The following is a 21560-nucleotide window of genomic DNA, read 5'->3' as shown; positions in this document are numbered from 1 at the left end:
TAACATTTTATCATATTCAGTTTGGCGCAAGAATTTGCACTGCCATCATTTTTAAACTGCTTATTTACTATGTTTGGATTGAAAGGAGTTATCAGCAGACTGAATGTAGACAGTCGAAATGCACTTTCCCAGATTGACTTCAATGTGCATTGTGTTGTGTGGGTAAGGGATTTGTGTTGAGATTGGGTGTATGCTGCTAGGCTTTGCATTCTCCCGTTGGCAGGTTGAATGTTGGAGGGGGCGGTGGAATGTGAAATCCAGTAAGTGGCTTTCCCACTGCCTACCCACCCGCCCTGGACCTGTCTGAAATTTTATGGGAGGTGAGGAGATGTTGGGTTGCCCGCCCTTGGACCTATTGAGGCTCTTAAGTGGCCAATTAATGGCCACATAAATGCCCCATCCCGCCGCTGCCAGTGTTTTACCTGTGGCGAGGGGAGGCCCATGCATTACCAAAAACCTGGTAGCTTTAGATGCCCAGGCTGCTGTCAGGTAAGGTTGGGGGTGCCGGGGGGGGCCTCCTGTGTAGGTCACCTGGGTCCATAAGAAGCAGCCCTCCTCAAGGTCAGGCCCCCCTTTAAACCCTCCCCATAGCCTCTTAAAATGGGCCCCTGCATCCTCCTTGCAGAGACTCCTCCCCTGCATGGTGGGACTGCCTGTTGCCCCAGCAATGGTCACTGCTCCGGCCTGGTGCTGCTGGGACTACAGAACTGTTGGCTATACAGTTGGTCGGCAGGTTTTGAAGATGGAGTTTCCTCCTAAGATAGGGGCAGAAGTCTCATCTTAAAGCAATTAACTCTGCACAGTGTTAAATTGCTGTGGGGTCTGCCATCGAGGTCGTAGGTGAGCTCCATGCCCACCCCCCTGACATTTTAGCCAAGGAGTGGGGTGGGAGGAGGGGGTGCAGGGACCACGGCGCACTGAATATTCCAGCTCACAGTGAGCATGTAGGGTGACATCTTTGATTTCATGGGTAGCACCTGGTCTCTGAGTTGGAAGGTTGTGGATTCAAATTCCACTCCAGAGACTTCCGTACATAATATAGACTGACACTTGAGTGAAGTACTGAGGGAGTGCTGTACTCTTAGAGGTGCTGTCTTTTGCATGAGATGCAAAGCCAAGTCTTAGTTCCCTCTCAGGTGGATGTGAAGGATCCATGGCACTATTTTTGAAGAACTGGGGAGTTCTTCTGGTGTCCTGACCAATATTTATCTTTCAACCAGCATCACACTCACAGTTAGTCTGGTCTGTTACCATCCCTGTAGAGACCGATAACTGGAAGTTTGAATTTCTTTTTAAAAGTTCATAGCTGAAAGGATAACTTGACGAGATTTCATGCTTTAAGGCTTTTACTGTAACACATGACTAAAAGCACTATTGATTGAATGTTATTTTTGTAGGCAACTTTTACTTTGAAACACAAAACTGAACTTCTCCCCTTTTTCTCTCACCACAATTCACAGACATACTTTCCACTATCCTTTAGGTTGACATTCAATTCTCCCAGAATCAGTCCACAATGATTCTTAGCTCCCAGTGGTTTTACTTCAATCTTTTTCTTTCCCAGCCTGGAAACTTTTAACTCCAGAACTGTCTTTCATGGTGTGAGTTTTCCTGGAGAATTCACCCTCTAACTCCGTGCTTCCCAAACTTTTTCCTGATGTGACCCCATTTTAATACCTGAGACTTTGTGTGACCCAGAATGAAAATGAGAGCTAAGGTGGTTGGTGGGGGTGGGGGGTGATGGAGAAGAGAACCAGAGACTTGTTCAGTGGTGGGGCTGGTTTAAGACTGCTGTGCTTGCCCTACAAAATAGTGACGACTCGCCTTTTAGAGGCTGTGGTTGTTGCAATGATCAGGTCTCAGAGAACAGATGAGTTAAGCCACGCCCACCGGCAGAGGAGTAAAAGAGCATTTAAAGGGACCTCACAGCTGTCAAAACTCAGTCCGAGCTCCATGGTTGCAGTTGCTGACTTGGAGCTGGTGACCTCTGAAAATTTCATCTAGCGACTCCAGTGGATGTTGCGACTCACAGTCTGGGAACGCCTGCTCTAGCTGAAGCTGGGCAAACCTCCCAGCCTCGTTTTAACTGCTCATGAATTTGGTCTTTCCAATCTGAGCGCAAGCTCCCACCCTCATTCCTGTAAGAACAGAGCATCTCGCTGCCTATAGCTGCTCGCTCTCGCTCCTGGATCCTGGCAGGCTCGCCTTGTCGGTGAGTTGTCAGGGATATCTTAGACTCCTCTCAAGGCTGATCTCCATAGTAACATGAAATCATGGGTCTTGTGGCTAGAAATGCTGATTAGCCGTCCTTGAGAACCCAACTCTCTTATCTTGGAAGTAAATGGACAGTTTAATGCACAGCTTTTTACAACCCAACATTCTTGACACTTTTCTGGGACTTGAGACTCTCAGTCTATCCACTGATAGCACACAGGCTGCTGCCATTGCCTCCAAGTGGAAACACCTTGCACCTTCTTCCCAGTAAAACACTCTGGGGCCCCATTTAATCTCTAATAATCAATAACCACCCAGGCTTGCTGTCAGGCAGACCACCGAACCGGTCACATGACCCTCTTCATTTTTACCTTAAGTTAAAGACACAGTCCCAAAACACCACAATCTTATAAACCTCGTAATTGTTAACAGGTCTCATTGCAGTTTGTGGGAACTTGCTGTGTACAAATTGGCTGTCACGTTTCCTACATTAAATGGTGACCAAAAATACTTCATTGGGCTGTGAATTGCATTGGGATGTCCTGAGATCGTAAAAGACATTATATGACTGCAAGGTGTAATTTAACATTGTAAAGGATCTTGTCCATTCCTTTCACTGAACCTCTTTGTCTTTACTTCTTTCCACAAATACCTGTTCCTCTTAATCTAGTTTTTAAAAAATCTCTCACAAGGACTTGGGCCTGGAGTTTCACTCCTGGATTGGGAGCGCAGAATCAGGATGCTTCCTGGCTCTGTAAACCCGACCTGGGAGAAAGTGGTAGCGGGTTTCCCTGGGAGTTGGGCTGGGAGATCCCAGAACAAGTGTGGAGGATGCCAGGTGTGGAGGCAGGCTGGGCGGAAGGCCTGCCTCTGTGCACCAGCACTGTATCGGTTTAAAAATACAACAGAGAAACATAAAACACCCATCCGGGTCTCACCCCTCACATCCCCACAACCTCCCCCCACACACTCCCCATGCCACCTCATCTCCCCACAGCCACTATTCATGGCTCCTCACACCCTCCATACCAACCTATGCCCCTCTGTCCACCCCATGGCCCTTTATAGCCCCATTTGCCAACTTAGTGCCAACTCATGCAAACCTATGGACCCCCACCCACCACCATTTGCTCTTACACCTACCATGCCAACTTACCCTCCATGGGCAGATCTCAGGACCCATGCTGAGATTAAATAAAATAAAGTTCCAAGTATCTATTGCAGACTTTAAAAAAAAATTTAGTTCATAAAAAAATACTTTTAATACTTTCATATTCCTTCAGCTATATTATCCCTTATAACAACAAACATTTTATTCAATTGCATAATCCCTTATCAAAAACAAGCATTATAATTCATAGTCTCACTTCAAAGAGTCCGTAACCACTTGGAGCTGTTGATCAAAATTTGAAATGGCAGGCACTCATGAACGGTTGTGAAATCAATTATGAAGCACTAATCCAGTTATGGAAGCCCTAAGGCTTATGTCAACAGACAGAGTAAAATAGCAAGCATTTTTTTTTAACACTCCACACAGTTTTTTCGAAGAGTTAAAAGGGGCAAGAATTTTAAATACCTTGATATCTCCCTTTCACAGTTCAGCTTGAGACTTTTGACAGTTGTTTTTGACAGTTCCAATGAGCATATGCGCATTTTTACACACATTCATGCCTAATTTTAGAAATCCCAAAGAGCACCTTACCTCTCCCAAATGACACCTGATCTTTTCCAAATGATCAAATCCTGCCATGGCAGTTGGTGGAATGCAACTTCAATTAATGAATAAAATCTGGACTTGAAAGCTAGTCTAAGTGATGCCGACCATGAAACCATCATTGATTGTCACCTTTGGTGCCCTTTGGAAGAGGTCAGGTGTCATTTGGGAGAGGCAGGTGCTCTTTGGGATTGCTAAAAGTAGGCATTACCACTACGCCGCCATCTCCCACAGCATTTATATGGTTTATACAATTTACTTTCTGGTCAATGGAAACTACATGACATTGATGATGGTGGTTTCAGTGATGGTAATGATGTTGAATATCAAAGGGCAATGGTTAAATTCTCTCTTGTTAGAGATGTTCATTGCCCGGCAATTGTGTGTCGCACATATTACTTGCCACTTATCAGCCCAAGCCTGAATGTTTGCCGGGCATTATAGCATGCGGGCAAGGATTACTTCAGTACCTGAGGAGCAGAGAGTGGGACTGAACACTGCAATCATCAGCGAACATCCCCACTTCTGACCGCTCTGAGGAACTCCTACAGCAATATCTTTGAGCTGAGATAATTAGCCTCCAACAACCACAGCCACCTTCCTTTATGTTAGGTATGACTCCAACCCCCTGATTATCCCATTGACTTCAATTTTGCTAGGGCTCCTTGATGCTACACTCGGTCAAATGCTGCCTTGATGTTAAGGACAGCTACTCTTCCCCCTCACCTCTGGAGTTCAACTCTTTTGTCCATGTTTGGACCAAGGTTGTAACGAGGTCAGGTACGGAGTGCCTTGTTTTAAATGAAGTTGTATAAAATGTTTTTGTAATTCTCAATGATTTTACTTCTTTAAAATGTTCAACTTCTGGATTGGAATGATGGTGTTAATGTTTGTTGGTAAGAATTGTACTGTGTGAAATTCCATTGTTTGCTTTGTTAAAGGTGTTAACCTGTTCAAATTGAACAATGATTTTGTTATGATAGCAGACAAAAATTCATACAAAGAAGTTACTGTGGTTACCAGCATCATGCAGCTAGATTTGGCCCTTTAAGGCAGCACATTGGTTCAAACATTTAGTGTAAAATCCCTTGGTGCCCCAGTTTAATGCAATCGTTTAGTTTGTTGAAAATAAACTGGCTAATAATTTGATTAAAAGACTCCACAATGGAATGCTAAATAAATACATCAATTAGGGTTAAACCCCAAATATAATTTTTTTTTTAACTGCCTATGAAGACTGACTTTATTTTCTTCTTTTAAGGGCATGGTTTACTATTTAATCCATTTGAGCTCTCAAAACGCCCATAAACCTTTGCAAATCGTAGTATGTTGCACATCTATACTTGTGTTAAATTTTCCACGTACACCACATACTACGTATTTGGGGGAAACCATTCTGTGTAACATGCCTACAGCTCCGCAATTCTGCCACTTCATAAGAGCCAGGCGCTGCAGATCTAGAAACCTATATCTAAAACCTTTCGCTGCACTCTGAGGGAACTCTGCTTTGTTTTGACTTCTCGTGGGCACAGCCACAAGTAGATTTAAAATGCTTCAATGTAGAAATGTGACTCAGGTTTCTTGGAGTATTTCTCTTATTGGGCTGCCATTTTGTTATAATATAGAAAATAATAAGAGAATTGTGGTAACGGGGGAAATTGCAGTAAGATATTTGCATTATTCTTTCAGAAAGAATATAACTTGGGATTAATATAGCGCTTTTTGTGACCTCAAGACATCCAAAAAGTACTGCATGTAATGAAGTTTGAAATGTAATCGCTGTTGTAACATAGGGACTGCAATAGTCTATATGCACACAGCAAGATCCCATTAATGACAATGAAATAAATGCCCAAATCATCTGTTATTGGCAATGGCGATTGAGAAATGAATGCTGATCAGGATAATGGGGTGAACTGGTGCTTTTCTTCAAAGTAGTTATGGAGGATTTCTACATTGTTGTCATGTAAAGTGAAAGTGGGCTAAGTTCAGCTACTGCACCAAAAAAAATTCATGAACATTTGTCACACCGTTGATGTAAATTTGCTGTGTATGCATGCATTCTGGTATGCTAATCTAGCTGATCTGCTTTTTTACTATGAACTGTTTTACTGTCAGCAAAGGGCACATTCCAAGGCTGCAGGAGTTTTGATGATAGCAGAGGTGAAGGAAGTAATTATATTGCTCTTTGAGGAATGGAATGTGCTTGACTTCTGCTGTAAACAGACGTCTCTTTGCCTCAGATTTTGAAACTGTTTTTCCAGTCGAGATGAGAGATGGTTTATTTAAAATAAGACTGGTTGAAATGCAAACAAATATGTTGATATTTCTGCAGGGGGGGTTGGGTGCGTAGAGGCCATTTATGTGTGTGTTGGATAGCAGAAGCGACCTTTTAATTGCAGATGTGAAAAATCCATTTCTTTCCACATTACGCCTTCTGATCTGTAGAATTTGGATGGGAGTGTAAGAAGTTGATGTTGTCAGGCGGCCCATCTGAGGGTCGAGCAATGCTAGTTTTAAGAGTGACTAGCAACAATACTGACCCTCTGCTGCCACTGCCGCCCCCAATACCACAAAAGGTTTGGCCATCAGCAACTTGATCAGTAATGACTTGTGAACTTGAGACTCGCCACACTGGCTCATCTCCTGCAACTTGCCATTTCCCACAAGATCCAAATTGGACAGGCGACCTGACCTCACCTTCCCCCCTTCTTCCCACAGTCTCCAGGCAATCTTGTGCTTGGCGTCATCTACCCACAACTCCTTGATGTAGCTCATCTTTGTTCTGGTGCTCTGATTGTGCACCTTGGCCCCACAGACACATTTCTCAATTTTAAAATACGCAGACTGGGGCTTGAGTAGTCAAAGCAACATTCATCAAACTTCTAGCCATCTGGAGCAAGTCTAGCTTGCAGTTGCAATTTCCACCCTCTAAGATTGACTTTAGCAGCAGTAATTGTACTAGGACGTGTGTTGTCTGAGGGAGCAGATGATAAATCAAGAGCTGTTGGAGAAAGGTGTGCACTGTTGGATACTGTACTTACGAGACAGTTTTATGAAGTCAAGCTTACTGTGCCAACATAGTCTCTTTTCTCTATATTGGTAAACTGTTAATTTGCTAAAACAATTTGCTAAATGGTATTTGCAAAACTATATGGAAAAAGCAGGGTCTAATTGGATAGAGAGCCAGCACAGGCATGATGGACTGAATGACCTCCTTCTCTGCTGTAAGATCCTATGAAGGTAATTTATTTCTGATGTGCCGCTCCCACACTGGAGAAGGTATGATGAAGATAGCAATGATTAGTTGCAATCACCTCATATAGGGCCAGGGGTGACAGCAGATCAAGGATCAAGGGATGAATCTTTGGCTATGTCAAGTTCTAAGGATTAAAGCAATTTCTCTGCAGTAGCTTCATGTGAAAGTCTCACTGGCCCAGAATGAATTCATCCCTGTCATCTGTACAGCATTGTCCATAATATGCAACAAAATGATCCTGAATTAAGTGGCATTTTCAATTCTACAAGACTTCTCAGATACTGTCCCTATAAATTGTTGTGGCCCTTGTGAGGTAGTAAGAAAGTATATCTATGAAATGAAGCCATGACTTCTAGCTTCCAGGGGATATTGTGGGCATATCTTGGGTTATACCATCCGCGCACAAGGACAATAAAATAATTTTTCTGCTGCCTATCTACGATCCACACACTGTGCGATTTCTGGCCTTTGTTTGGATTATTACAAGGTCCTCGTTAGCACAGAGAAGAGCTCTAGGTTTTGATAAAATTTTTACCACGTGCACCAGCTACACATCCACACAAAGCATTCCCCCTTATAATTACAGAGTTGATGGGGTAGATGGAGAGGAACCAATTCTTCTGGTGGTGGAACCCAGAACTAGGGGGCATAACCCTAAAATTAAAGCCAGGCCATTCAGAGGTGATTTCTAGAAGCACTTCACACAAAGGGTAATGGAAATCTGAAACTCTGTCCCTCAAAAGCTATTATAGTTGGGATAATTAAAAATGTCAAAACTGAGGTTGAAAGATTTTTCTTCAGTTCTGATGAGAAGTCATCAACCTGAAATGTTGGTGGGGATTTCCTGGCCCTGCCATGGCGGGACCTTCCGCTGGCAAAACGGCAGCTCAGCCAATAGTCCATTGACTTGCAGAGGGACTGGAAGATCCTGGCGGCGGGCAGGGCTGGGTAACCCTTCCCGTTGACTCTGTTTCCCTCTTCACAGATGCCAGCAGACCTGTTGAACATTTCCAGCATTTCCCGATTTTATTTCAGATTTCCTGCATCTGCAGTATTTTGCATTCATGTCAACAGATTTTTTAGTTAGGTTAAAGTATTAATGGATATGGAACCAAGATGGGTAAATGGAGTTAAGATACGGATCAACCGTGATCTAATTGAATGGTGGAACAGGCTCGAGGGGCCTACTCCTGTTCCCATGAAGCAAAGAGGCTGGGTTATTTTTTAATTGTCTTTTTTTTTTGATCAATTGCTACTAATGTTTTAATTTTGAAACTGGACAACCTGCAAGGATGGTTCGTGCAGTCCCCTACAGATGCTATAATTTACAGTCCTTGTCTTTGATGCTTTTTCAGACTGACCAAACCACTGACGTTTGCAGACTGTGTTGGTGATGAGCTGCCACTGGGCTGGGAAATAGTTTATGATCCACAGGCTGGCATCTACTATATCGACCACATCAACCGTAAGTATAACCGGGATTTCATGTACCCTACAAAACGGAGGGCAGTGTTTTCAGAGTAAGTGTTAAAGGGAGGCTCTGTGCTGTCTTGCCAGATTGGAGGCCATAAGCTTTGATCAGCTTGTCCTCTACTTTGCCCTTCACTATGAAAGGTAACACACACATTCATTTGTTACTTCTTTGTAATCACCCTGAAAAAATTTTTACAATTCAGTGCTGTGCAAATTTTGAATCTAGTATCCCATCACACCTCACACGCGGACTAAAAAGCATTCTCTGTAATAGTTTAGCTGCATATCCCTGCCCATTCCCCTCCCCAACCCCCATAACAAGTTGAACGCAGCTGAAGTGCCTTGAAATGATGATGGGATTCGATAGGCTAGACAGAGAGAAATTATTTCCTCTATTAGGGGAATCAAGAACAAGGAGGCACAACCTTATAATTAGAGCCAAGCCATTTCGGAGACAAATCAGAAAGCATTTTTTTTCACAAAGGATATTGGAGATATGGGGCCTTTTTCTCCCAAAATCTTGTTGCTAGGGCCAATTGAAATTTTCAAGACTGAACCTAATACATTTTTGCTGGATAAAGTGTTGAGCAAAGGTGAGTAAATGGAGTTGAAGTACAAATCATTTAGAATCTAATAGAATGGCGGAGCATGCTTGAGGGGCTAAATGGTCTACTTCTGCTCCTATGTTTCCATAACTTTAATCTACTTGGTGTTAGTATTTAACTGAGGGGCTTGGGGAAAGACAGTTTCCCAAGGGGAGAGCTTCTCCACTTTGTCAGAGTAGCCATGTAGAAAGTCAAACCCTGGTCCAACCACACTCGCTCAAATGCTATGTCTATTGAATGTGCTTCAACCTACTTGCCAGTCCGCTGCATGTGGATTGGTGGTCCTCAGGCCTAGGGCCTGGATTGTCATTATGAAGGAGAGCCAGTCCACCGTGCCAAAAATGTTTTTTGGATGAGCCTGGAAATCGCAAGTCCCACCCCCTCAAACACGGCACTTCCCATTCTCGCAGGGGTGGGAATGGGGGCGGTTCGAGTTTCGCGCATTTGTGATTCATGAAGGCAGCTGGTCATTTAAATGATCGGCTGCCTCCGCTCGAGTCGGATTTTGCTAGTCCAGGAGAGTGAAACCCGAAGTGTGCATAGTAGACCTGGTAAGAGCAGGTCTGAACTTTGTGCATTTCTTTGGATGGAGAGTTGAGATATTCTCCTGAATCTGTTGCCAGGACACCTTTAGGGAAGGTCAGGTCACCTTTTGGAATTTATAAAATTATGCATGAATGTGTGTAAAAAGTGCATAAAGTCATTAACTGTCAAAACTGTCAAAATCAGTTGTCAAAAGAAACCATGAAGATGACCTGTCAGGAGGTCCTGTCAAATGTGTCAAGAAAGCTTGTCAAAAATGTCAAGATGAACTGTCAAAAGCACCTGTCTAATGGAGCTGTCAAAGCATTTAAAAGTCCTGCCTTTTAAATCTTTGGAAAAAAAAATGTCCGGAGTGTTTAAAAGAAATCATCGCTTGCTATTTCACTGTGGTGACATAAGCGTGAGGGCTTCCATTACTGGATTACTGTTGCATGATTAATTTCACAACCACCCTTTATCATAGTGGGGTACTTGCCTTTTTGCAGTTTGATTGATAGCTGCAAGTGATTATGGACCCTTGAAGTGGGACTGTGATTCCCAATGCTTGTTGTTATAAGGGATTGTGCACTTGAATGAAATGTTTGTTGTTATGAGGCTTAGTGTAGTTGAAAGAATGTAAATTTTTTTGTGTTTTTTCTCAACATAGTTAAGACTGAAATAGACTGTTAGAACTTTATTTTATCTCATACCTGCTTGAGGTATACCCATGGTGGATGCTAGGTGAATTGACACAGTAGGTGTAAGGGCAAAGCCTAGGGCTGGTGGGCATGGGCATAGGTTGGCATGGAGGGTATGAGGGACCATGGATGGTGGGTACAGGACATAAGGTGCCATGGATGGGGCACGGGGATGAGGGCTGGAGGGATGTTTCATGTTTTATTCATTTAAAAAAAGACTTTGGACACAGTAGCGGAGCCCTGAAACAGGCCTTCTGCCCGGCCCATTTTCGAACTCGGTATCCTCCTCACTAGCTCCGGGGTCGCGCACCCCGTTCAAGCCCGCATTGATGATCTGATGTCTGGGCATCCATTTTTAAAAGTTGGCTTTGCGGAGCCCGGAATTCTCTTGACTCTGCACATCTGACTCATGGACGAAAACCCAGGTCTAGATGCCTGTGCTGTGATGTAATTCAAAATTTCGTGCCAGAGGATGCTTTTAGTTTAAAGCGATTTTCCTGTTTCCACCCCCCCCCTCCACTTTTTGCCCCTTTTGGTGTTTTGTTCCCTTTCAAGTGGTTTAAGTGAAGTACAATTAAAGAGGCTCTCCTGTTTACTCTTTATGTAAACTGTTACTTGAAGTATTTTTGCACAAGTGCCATAATATCTTTCAAAACCCCTCATTTTATTGTGACTAAGATGATCTATTTACTGGTGCTCTTTTGAAGTAATTTGTGATGAATTTGATGTTTATAATATTTTACCACTCTTTCAAATTCACAGGAGTTCAGATATAAAGCATTTCTCATGATGGTTAAACCAAGCTTAAAATATCAAGCAACTGTTGGAGATTATTGCACCTCGGTAATGTTTCTATGTGGTGCCTGGGCCATGTGTGTTGTAAATCAGGCTGATGGTGCACTAAATAAATGTAATAAGATGGAACTAAATTATTAAGGAACAACAGGCACCAAATTCACCTCTGCAAATAGCTACAAAGTGGTCAGGGGAACCATGGCTTGCAATCTATAAGCCAGCTTTTTTTTCCTAATCTTTTTCGCAGTGGTACAATTGGCTTTGACTATTGCCAGTGTAAAGATTTATAAACATCCTCTGAGTATAACTGGAAGATTCAGTACCAGAAGAGCTTTTAATCATGTGCTTTACTAGTCCATATAATAATTCATGTGTAATTGTGACAAAGCTGAACAAATTTTGGTTTCCTGGGTGTTGGGTCAGTATTTGTGGTATTCGCGCTTGTCCTTGTGAGAGGAAAATGCAGAGTTAGCCACCTTTTAAATTCTATAAAGTCTAGATGGACAAATTTAATTCCATCCCTTCGCTCATAGGGAACGGGGGAAAGATAGGTGGGGTTCACACTGCATTGCCACTCCGATCCCCACCGTTCTGGCTTGCCTGGCTTCATATGCAGGGAATCCACCCGCCTCCACGGAATGGTGTCTAACTTAATTGGTAGCACTGCATCCCGATGATGTCATTGGGACGCAGATGCTGTTTTAACCACTGAGCTGATTGCAGGCCATGAGGTCTCCGGGCAGTGGAAAAGATCCGAGCCACAGGTAAATTTTATGTCTTCAAGCTATGAGTTCACTAGTCGAGTAAACTCGAATTGCACACCTTCATATACACTTGTTAGTTATTGCTCGCTATCAGTAATGGAGAGAGACCAACATAAGAACAAACTGTGATTGTTCATTGCAACAGAAGCCAGAGCATTAAATCCTTGCGTGCTCCCACAACCACCTCCAGCTCCACACTTCGAGTTAACCAGTAGCCCGCGCTGTACAGTGATTGGTCAGTACTGTTACATGGTTAGTCTACTTGCATTCTCTTAAGAGGTACGTGGTACTCCACTTTACCACATCCCTCCCCCTTTACTTAAAAAATACAGTTGACAAACTTAATAACATGTGAACTATTTATAGTAATAACTATTTACAAATCAAGTCCCTCAGGAGGCTTTCTTGGAACGTTGACGTTGCAGTTCAACAACCCCGGCTGGTTTTTCCAAGATCTGCTTTTTAGAGGACAGTTGTCCACTAGGTTCCTCAGTGGATGATTTCATCATCTTCCGGGTGCAGTCACGTTCACTCCAGCTGGCCCTCCCCTCCAAGCTGGAACAGATAAAGGGCAACGAGCACAAAGCAACACAGAGAAGAAAAAAAAAATTATGTTTTTTTTTCGAGGATTGTTAATAATTCCTCTTTTTCTTCCTCCTTGTCCTTTTCTTGGTAGTACTGACCCGTATCCCGGTCTTCTCTTTAATTTCGCTATTGGCTAGGCTAGACTCCGGCGTGAGCTGAACGTGAGTAAGCTCAGTAGTTGGGTTTTCTGACAGCTCTCCTGAGGACTCAGGGCTTTCTAGTTGTAAAACTTCAGGGCCTTTATGCAGCTGTTGCTTCAACTCTTTCAATTCTTTCCTACTCTCATTAATAGTTTCCAGGAGAATCTCACATTGTTGCCCCTTCTCAGCTAATGTGGTCCTTAACTTGGCTGGAGACAGGTTTAACTTTTTTCTTATCTTTTCAGTGGCACAAATCGGGAGCTGATTGAATTTTGTAGCACACGAAGGTCCTTTAATAGGTTTTCCTTTTCTTTTTAAAGGATGCTGACTTCAGTGTGAGCTCTGTCCTGGTGTAACACTTCGACGGGCTTCTCCTGTTGGGTCTTTGCGTACACTTTTTATTTCTGCAGTAACACTGCCGGTTTCCAATTGGGAACTTAGCGGGCCATCAAGGTTTATCTCTCCCAGCCAGTGCCTTTCGAGGAGACTCGGTCTCCTGTCTGACATTACAAATAGGGGTAGGTTTGCAGACTGTTCCTCATACTGCACCTTGACTTGACATATTCCTTTCGGTCTTATTTCTTCACCCATGTATGTTCTCGGTTTAGTGCCTGAAACTTCCAATCTTAAAGGATGGGTTCCTTTTATTCAAATACCTGAATGTATGTTCTCCTGTGACAGACATCGACACTCCAGTATCAACTTCCATCTTAACGGGTTGTCCATTGACTATGATGACTACTTGGGTTGGCTCGGTTCTACCCACTTTCAGTTTATATAATGAATGGATGTCTGGTTCTATTTCTCCTAGTTCTTCTTCCATGAGACATTTTTCACAATTTCTCCCATTGTTTTTAAAATGCTGTCTCAGCCTATCTCTGCAGGGCCACATTATGTGACCATATCGTGGTAGAAAAAGCATTCGACTTGCTTGAATTGTCGATCGCCCACTGGATGCCTGGATGCATTTCTCTCATTCATTTTGTGGATTTCACTGTAGTACTGCTGTTTTTTTTTACTGATCTGTACATAGGGGGGGTTTCCCGCCTTTCTCTAGGGTCCGATGTTTTCGTGCCTTTTGTTGCTGGTCTGTCCCGCCCTACCAGATGGACAGCGCCATTTTGTGTATCTTTTATAGCTTCCGAATTTCTAGCAGCACTCTCCATGGCTGTGGCTAATTCTAATGCCTTACTGAAGTCTAGATTAGCTGAGGCTAGCAAACGCCTTTGAATACAATCATCTCCAATCCCGCATATCAGTCAGTCTCTTAACATGTCACTAATGGACCTTCCGAATTCGCAATGTTTAGTTAATGCCTTTAAAATGGCAACAGGGTCAGTTATTGTCTAGGCTGGAAGCCTATTTCTTGAATTGAACTTGAGGCACTGCAATTTGTACAATTTTTGTTAACTCGTCGAAAGTCTTCAAGTCGGAGGTGTTAGATGACGTGAGGTTTGCGGATCAGCCGGTATGTTTTACTCCCGCATGTGGACAAAAGAATTGCCCTCTTCTTTTCCTCCCCCATGATACTGTTAGCGGTAAAAAAAAGAACGTTAAGCGTTCGACATACTGAGACCAGCCATCTGAGATGGGGTCGAATGGATCGACACGCCCGAGCTGCGGCACCGTGAACGACTGCGAGGGGACTGCGCTTCCGCTGGCTTCCCAGTTAATGATGAATTCAGGTGTTTGGCTTTCTTGACTGCTGTAGATCAATTCATGTTTTGCCTTCTGCAGAGTTACCCTCTCTCTGGGGTCTCTTATGATCTTCTGCCCATAGCCATTTTTCTTGCATGTACCTCTTTAAATGTTTTACCGCTTTAAGAGCAGTCACCATTTTTTTTTAAACTCATCTCTGCAGCTGTCGGCTTTTCCGTGCTGGGTTTCATGCTCTTCTCTAGTTTGGGCGGGATCCCCGTGATCGCGATTCTGCAGGGTTTTTTTCTTTTCTTTTAAAAGAAATTTGTGACTCCAGTACTACTGTCTGCTCTGATTGCTGTCTATTTTATAACTTAAGTACAGATTCTCTTTCTAATGTTTCGTTCACTCGTCTTGTGGATTCTCACTCGGGGGGAGGGGGTCTTGTAATTTTGCTATTTTAATCCCAGTTGCCAGTTTTATATCTTGAGTCTGAGTTCACTAGTCGAGTAAACTCGATTTGCACGCCTTCATATACACTTGTTAGTTGATGCTCGCTATCAATAATAGAGAGAGACCGACATAAGAATGGACTGTGATTGTTTATTGCAACAGAAGGCAGAGCACTAAATCCTTGCATGCTCCCACAACCACCTCCGGCTCTAGACTTAGTTAACCAGTAGTCTGCGCTGTACAGTGATTGGTCAGTACTGTCACATGGTTAGTCCACTTGCATTCTCTTGAAGGTTCATGGTGCTCCACTTTACCAGAGTAAGTCAGTTCTTAAGATATTGAATGTTCAAGCTTCTTTGTGGGCCAGATGGTGCATTGACTGGTTGCATCATAGATGTCACGAGATTTACCTTTTGTGTGTCATAATACACAAGGACATTTCTTGATCGCTGGTAATGCCTGGCCAGGTGACCGCACTCACCTGTGTTGCTCAAAAGATTCATTATTCTGATGGTGAATCTTTTTTACATGCTCTAGAATATTTCAACGCTCGCCTAAATTGGACCTGGGAGAGGATGTTGGATATTTTCTCAACGCTCTCTTGTCCTGTAATGTACTGTATCACCAAGTCAGTCAGTCACTTTTGAAGTGGAATCGTTCTTACTTGGACTCAAAATTCCTCTTGCCTGATTCTGTAACGAGTCAGATGATGTGATAAGAACTGATAAATACATATTTCCAGATTTCACTGAACCCGAACTGTCATTATCCAGCAGTAGATTACAGCTGGTTGTTTTTCCGATGTGTTGTTGGTCTTATTGTTCAGGAAGATTTTTAAATGCTCCATCTAAAATATGTTTTTTTTTTTCCAAGCAGCAGTATCAATGGGCTAATCTTTTATTTTGTTGGGAATCTATCAAGGATTTTGTTGTCTTGCACAACAGCCTGTGTTTGTCAAAACATCACTGAAAAAGGCACGTTAAATACCATCATATACATCAAAGTCTGAATAGATTTAATTGCCTCAGGATGGTTGGAGGATGGTTCAGATAATTCAAATGTGTGGTAAAATCCTATACTGGTATTCACATAAAGGTCACCAACATCTGTGGCATTGGATAACCAGAGATGGAATTTTGGAAACAAAAACAGAATTACCTGGAAAAACTCAGCAAGTCTGACCCTCCTGGGTCATGAGGACTCGAAACGTCAACTTTATTCTTCTCCGCCGATGCTGCCGGACCTGCTGAGTTTTTCCAGGTATTTTTGTTTTTGTTTTGGATTTCCAGCATCCGCAGTTTTTTGTTTTTATCTCTGTGATGGAATTTTGGGTTGGATTTCAGCAATAGTAGTTGGTTCACAATTTCAAATTGTGGGGGGAGGAGGGAGGGGGGTGGCTTACTCTGTTGCTTTGTGCGCTTGTGAAACCTACCGTCATAATTTGACTCAACAATGCTTGCACCCACGTCCAACTTTCAGAGGAAGCAAGTGTGTCCTTACGTGAAAGTTCTGTTCTTCAAAGTTTACACGTACTCCAGATAGATATTAGCATTCTTTGTCGCACAGTTAGCTAGTCACCCATTCAATCATTCCTGCCTTGCTACATTTGTACATACCCAGTCATCCGGTTCCCTACCTTGCTTGCACAAACACTTGCTACAGATATCCAGTGGTAGATAATCTTTGCAGCTACACAAGTTGTGAAGAGTGTTTTGTTTTGATAATGTTTTTTGTTTAGGCAAGGGTCTTGCACAACTTCATTCATTACTTCACCCATTCAATTTGTTTTCATTTTTTTTGTGAGCATTTAAGGTTTGAAAATGTTTACTTATGAGGCTCTTGTACTTCCCATGTGAATATTGCAGCATTGCTAGTGGGGAGAAGCTAGCAGCAAAGGGATGTGTGGGACCTCATACGTCCCCAAAAGCTAGTGTTCAGGTACAAAAAGTAATCAAAAAGACTAATGTCAGCCTTTACCTTAAGGAAGTCGGAATGGAGTGCATAGGATTGATACTTCAGTTGTACAGAGCCTGGATCAGCCTCTTTCTGGAATACTGCAGTCAGTTTGAGGACTGAAACTCATGGTGGATTTATTAACGTTTTGACGAGGCACAGTGTAGATTAAACTGGAGTAAAAGAATTAAATTATGAGGACACTTGCATAAATCTGGTTTGCATTTCCTTGGGATTTAGAAGGTTGAGAGGTCATCTAATTGAGGTGTTTAAAATGTTTGATAGAGTAGATACAGAGAAACTATTTCCTCTGGCAGGGAAATCCTGAACAAAGGCTACAATCTTCAAATAGAACTAGGCAATTGAGAAGTGAAATGAGGTAGCACTTCTCCATACAAAGGGAATCTGGAACTCTCTTCCCTCAAAAAGCTGTTGGCGGGGTTAATTGACAATTTAAAAACTGAGATTGATAGATTAATGTTGGATAGGAGCTATGGGGAAAAAGGCAGTAAATGAAGTTGAGGTACAGCTTGACCAAGCCCTAGCATGTTGAGCAAATGTGAAGGGCTGAATGACTTACTCTTGCTCCAATGTTTGATTGATAACATTGCACGCCAAGGTAGCCAACAGGGTACACTGAAAAGTGTAATTATTTGGAAGTGAAGTGGGGGGAACCATTGATTTCATGTTGTTTCCCACCCCTCATCATCATGTTTTGTGTGGTTTTTATCCTACATATTTCCCCAGGTTCACCATTACTTGTCACTCCTGTAAGTGAGCTTTGTGCCCCTTACAGTCTGGAGTGCACCCTCTTATGTCCTTTGTCCAGGTAAACAATAGCCTGATTCAAGAATTGTAACAAAGAACAAAGGAACCTAAGTATAGGAGTAGGCTTGAGCCCGTTCCACCATTGAATTATATTAAGGCCGATCAATATCTTAAATTTCATCTACCCGCACTGGTTCCATATCCCCTAATACCCTTACCTAACAAATCAATCAGTCTTATTTCTGAAATTTTCAACTGAATCCGGTCCTTAACAGCTTTTTTGGGGAGAGAGTTCCAGATTTCCACAGCCCTTTGTATGAAGAACTGCTTGCTGATATCACCCCTGAATGGCCCAGTTCTAATTATAAGGCTCCCCCCAGCCATCCTGTTCTGGATTTGTCCTCCAGAGGAAGTGGTTTTGCTCTTTCTACCCTATCAAAACCTTTTGATCATCCTGACACCTCAATCCCTAAATCTTCTATGTTCAAGCAAATACATGCCTAGTTTTTGCAACCAGTCGTCTTAATTTAACTCTTTTTGGCCCAGTATCATTTTGATGCAACTGCACTGGACCACCCCTAAAGTCAGTATATCCTTCCTTAGATGTGCTGCCCAGAATTGAATGTAGCAGTGGAGATGGAGTTGACCAGAGCCCTGTACAGCTATAACATAACTTTTACCTCTTTATCTCAAGAAGGCGGAAATATAAAGACCAACATTCCATTAGCCCTTTTAGTTAGTTTTTATATCTGTCCACTAGTTTTTAATGAAAAGCCCTTATGCTGTATACCAGACTGGAACATATCTTGTGCTGCCACAGAAATTCTCATCTCTTTATAGAAGTTATTAAGTACTCCACTCAGCTGAACTACAGTAATTGATTTGTTTACATAGATGTATGAGTGAACAGTTTTTACAGTTAAAAATACAATTCTCCATATATGAAAGCAATAAAAAGATGACTCAAGCTCTCGAGCACAGAGAGCCTTTGGCTGCTGGCTATGAAAGCCACACGCAGATGCACACGAATGTTGCTACTTCATAGTCTGGCTTTATAAATCTGCAAGATTGAAACCTCTGTCCATCCAACTGTCAGTCACAGAGGGCTCTAGCCAATAAAGGACCTGTCCTGTCCTTCAAATGTCCAAGCCAGTGGTCAGTCCATGTACTAGCCCAGACTGGAGTTGATCTAACTTTTGAATTACGACCAAACTAAAGCTAATGATTTAATTATACTGGAATAGTGAGTGATCAGTCAAACTTAAATGACTGCAATTTTTATTGATTGCCTAACATAGCCATCAATTAATGTGGTTATTCCAGATATTGGGCCCTTGCTATTTTCTGTTGCTTACTTCTTCATCAATTTGCTGCTTTATCATGTGACTTCCCTCACCACCTCCTAAACCCCAACATCCCATCCCCCACCTTGAGAAACCTTTGGGTATGATAATTGACAGTCCCCACTTGTGTGGTGAGTCCAAAACTAGGCTTCAGCAATATAAGATAGTCAATAATAAATCCTATAAAATGTTCAGAATTATCTTCTTTACTCAGGGAGTGGTAAGAATGTGAAACTCTGTACCACATAGAGAAGTTGAGGGGAGTAGTCTAGAGCATTCAAGGGAAAGCTAGACAAACACATGAGGGAGAAAGGAATAGAAAGTTATATTGATAGGCTTAGGTTAAGTAAGGTAGGAGGAGACTTCTGTGCAGCATTCGCTTCAGCATTAACTAGTTGCGCTGAATAGCCTGTTTCTGGTATATACATTTTATCACACAAAACTGATTTGACCTACTACATGCTGATCATAATAGTACAGAGATGAGTCTTATAAAAAAAAATGGCAAATTATTTTCTAATGCTGATTTCTTTATATGCAAAGCACCTTAGCTCTTATGCCAAGATTACTGCTTTTTTGGATGCTGCAGATCTCCAGCTAATGAGTGAAGGGTCCAATGGAAAGTGTTGTGTTGGAGTGTTTTGTTTCAGCCAATAGAAAGCATATGTCATAAAGGTTCTCGGGCAGATATTGAATTATGTGATGAGGCATTCTAGGTTATCGCTAAAACTTTGAGCAGAAAACCCTTGTTATACACATAAACCAAGTGAGCCATTCAAACCATAAAGAGTCTTTAGTTCTGCATCATTGCATTTGGTTGTCCCGTAAATGATTCAGGAGCCTTTGTGTGTGTCCTACCCTACCCTACCCTACCCTACCCTACCCTACTCTACCTTACCCTACTCTACTCTACCTTACCCTACCCTACCCTACTCTACCCAACCCTACTCTACCCAACCCTACCCTACCCTACCCTACTCTACTCTACCTTACCCTACTATACTCTACCTTACCCTACCCTACCCTACCCTACTGTGGAATCCATGCCATCATTTTCTTTTAATCATTGCTATGTGTGGTATGCCAGCATGTGTGGCATTTATCGCCCCATCCATAGTTGTCTTTGAGTGGTTAGCTAAGTGGATTAAGAGTCAACCTCCTTGGTGTAGGAGTGGAGTCGCATTTAGGCCAGATGGGGGGCAGAATTGTCCCAGAAATCAGCAACGTTGATACGGGGCGGGGAAAGTGGCGTTTTACTCGTATTGTGCAGCACTTTGCTTCAAAAATGCAGAGGCACAGGTTTCACATTGGTTTACTAGTGGGGTGGCCTTTGATTCACCTGCCCCCGCCATCACCTCAGGCCTTCAGTAATCAGGGCACCATATTTAAAGGGCGCCCATGCTGAGAGCTAACACTCGCTAGGGATCAAAAGCTGCTGGAAAGTCACAGCTGCCAAAGGGAGGAAATGTGCTGCCCCCAAATTTGGCGACGCCTCCCTCAAGCGCCTACTGGACGCAGTGTAAGCACACGCAGTGAATCCTCAACCCCTGCTCTGGGTGAAGACCAGCAAGCAAGGTCACCAGTCCAGCATGATGGCAGTACTGGTCAGTGCCAACGCCCTGCAAAAGAGGTCAGCCACCCAGTGTCGAAATAGAATGAGTGATCTCCTCCGTTCCGCCAAGGTAAGTCACTCTTCTCATCACTCTCCTCAACTCTCACACTCACAAATTCATCACACGTCCATAGGGATCTCACTCACTGCTAGGTAAAGGGACATCACCATTCACTGTCTCACACACACCTTTATCTGCTCTGCGGATCATGTCCTCATCCCATCCATGATAGCACTCACCACCCACGCATAAGACCACAAGGCGTAGGAGCGGAAGTAGGCCATTTGGCCCATAGAGCCTGTTCTGTCATTCAATGAGATCATGGCTCATCTGATAATCCTCCACTCCATTTTTCTGCCTTTCCCCCATAACCCTTGATTCCCTTACTGATCAAAAATCTGTCTACCTCAGCCTTGAATATACTTAACAGCCCAGCTTCTACAGCCCTCTGTGGTAAAGAATTCCACAGATTAACTACCCTCTGAGAGAAGAAATTCCTCCTCAACTCTGTTTAAAATGGTGACCCCTTAATCTGAGATTACGCCCTCTGGCCCCAGACTCTCCCACAAGGGGAAACAACCTCTCAGCATCTACCCTGTCAAACCCCCTAAGAATCTTATATGTTTCAATAAGGTTGCATCTCATTCTTCTAAACTCCAATGAGTACAGGCCCAATGAACTCAACGTCTCCTCATAAGAAAATCCCTCCATACCCAGAATCAATCTAGTGAACCTTCTCTGAACTGCCTCCAATGCCTGTAGATAAGGGGACCAAAACTGTCCACAGTATTCTAGGTGTGGCCTAACTAGTGCATTGTATAGTTTTAGCAAGACTTCCCTATTTATATACTCCATTTCCTTTGAAATAAAGGCCAACATTCCATTCGCCTTCCCTATTACCTGTTGAACTTGTATGTTAGCTTTTTGGGATTTATGCACAAGGACTCCCAAATCCCTCTGTGCTGCAGCCTTCTGCAGTCTTTCTCCATTTAAATAATATTGAGTTGCTTTATTCTTCCTGCC

The 21560-nt window shown here is 42.9% G+C and overlaps 1 protein-coding gene across 2 annotated transcripts in view; it reads left to right on the top strand.

Moving 5' to 3' along the window:
- The window catches only part of wwc3 (WWC family member 3), a 233251-nt gene that overhangs the window by 86460 nt on the left and 125231 nt on the right, over nucleotides 1–21560 (top strand). For both annotated transcript variants that reach the window (XM_078559419.1, XM_078559418.1), the window contains exon 2: nucleotides 8543–8652. In XM_078559419.1, coding sequence (XP_078415545.1) covers nucleotides 8543–8652 — 110 coding nt within the window. The remainder of the gene's footprint in view (nucleotides 1–8542; nucleotides 8653–21560) is intronic.

Source organism: Cetorhinus maximus, chromosome 16 (genome assembly GCF_964194155.1).
Source record: "Cetorhinus maximus chromosome 16, sCetMax3.hap1.1, whole genome shotgun sequence".
Lineage (NCBI taxonomy): Eukaryota > Metazoa > Chordata > Chondrichthyes > Lamniformes > Cetorhinidae > Cetorhinus > Cetorhinus maximus.
The sequence above is the reverse complement of the archived record's forward strand: the minus strand, read 5'-3'. Positions and strand labels throughout refer to the sequence as shown.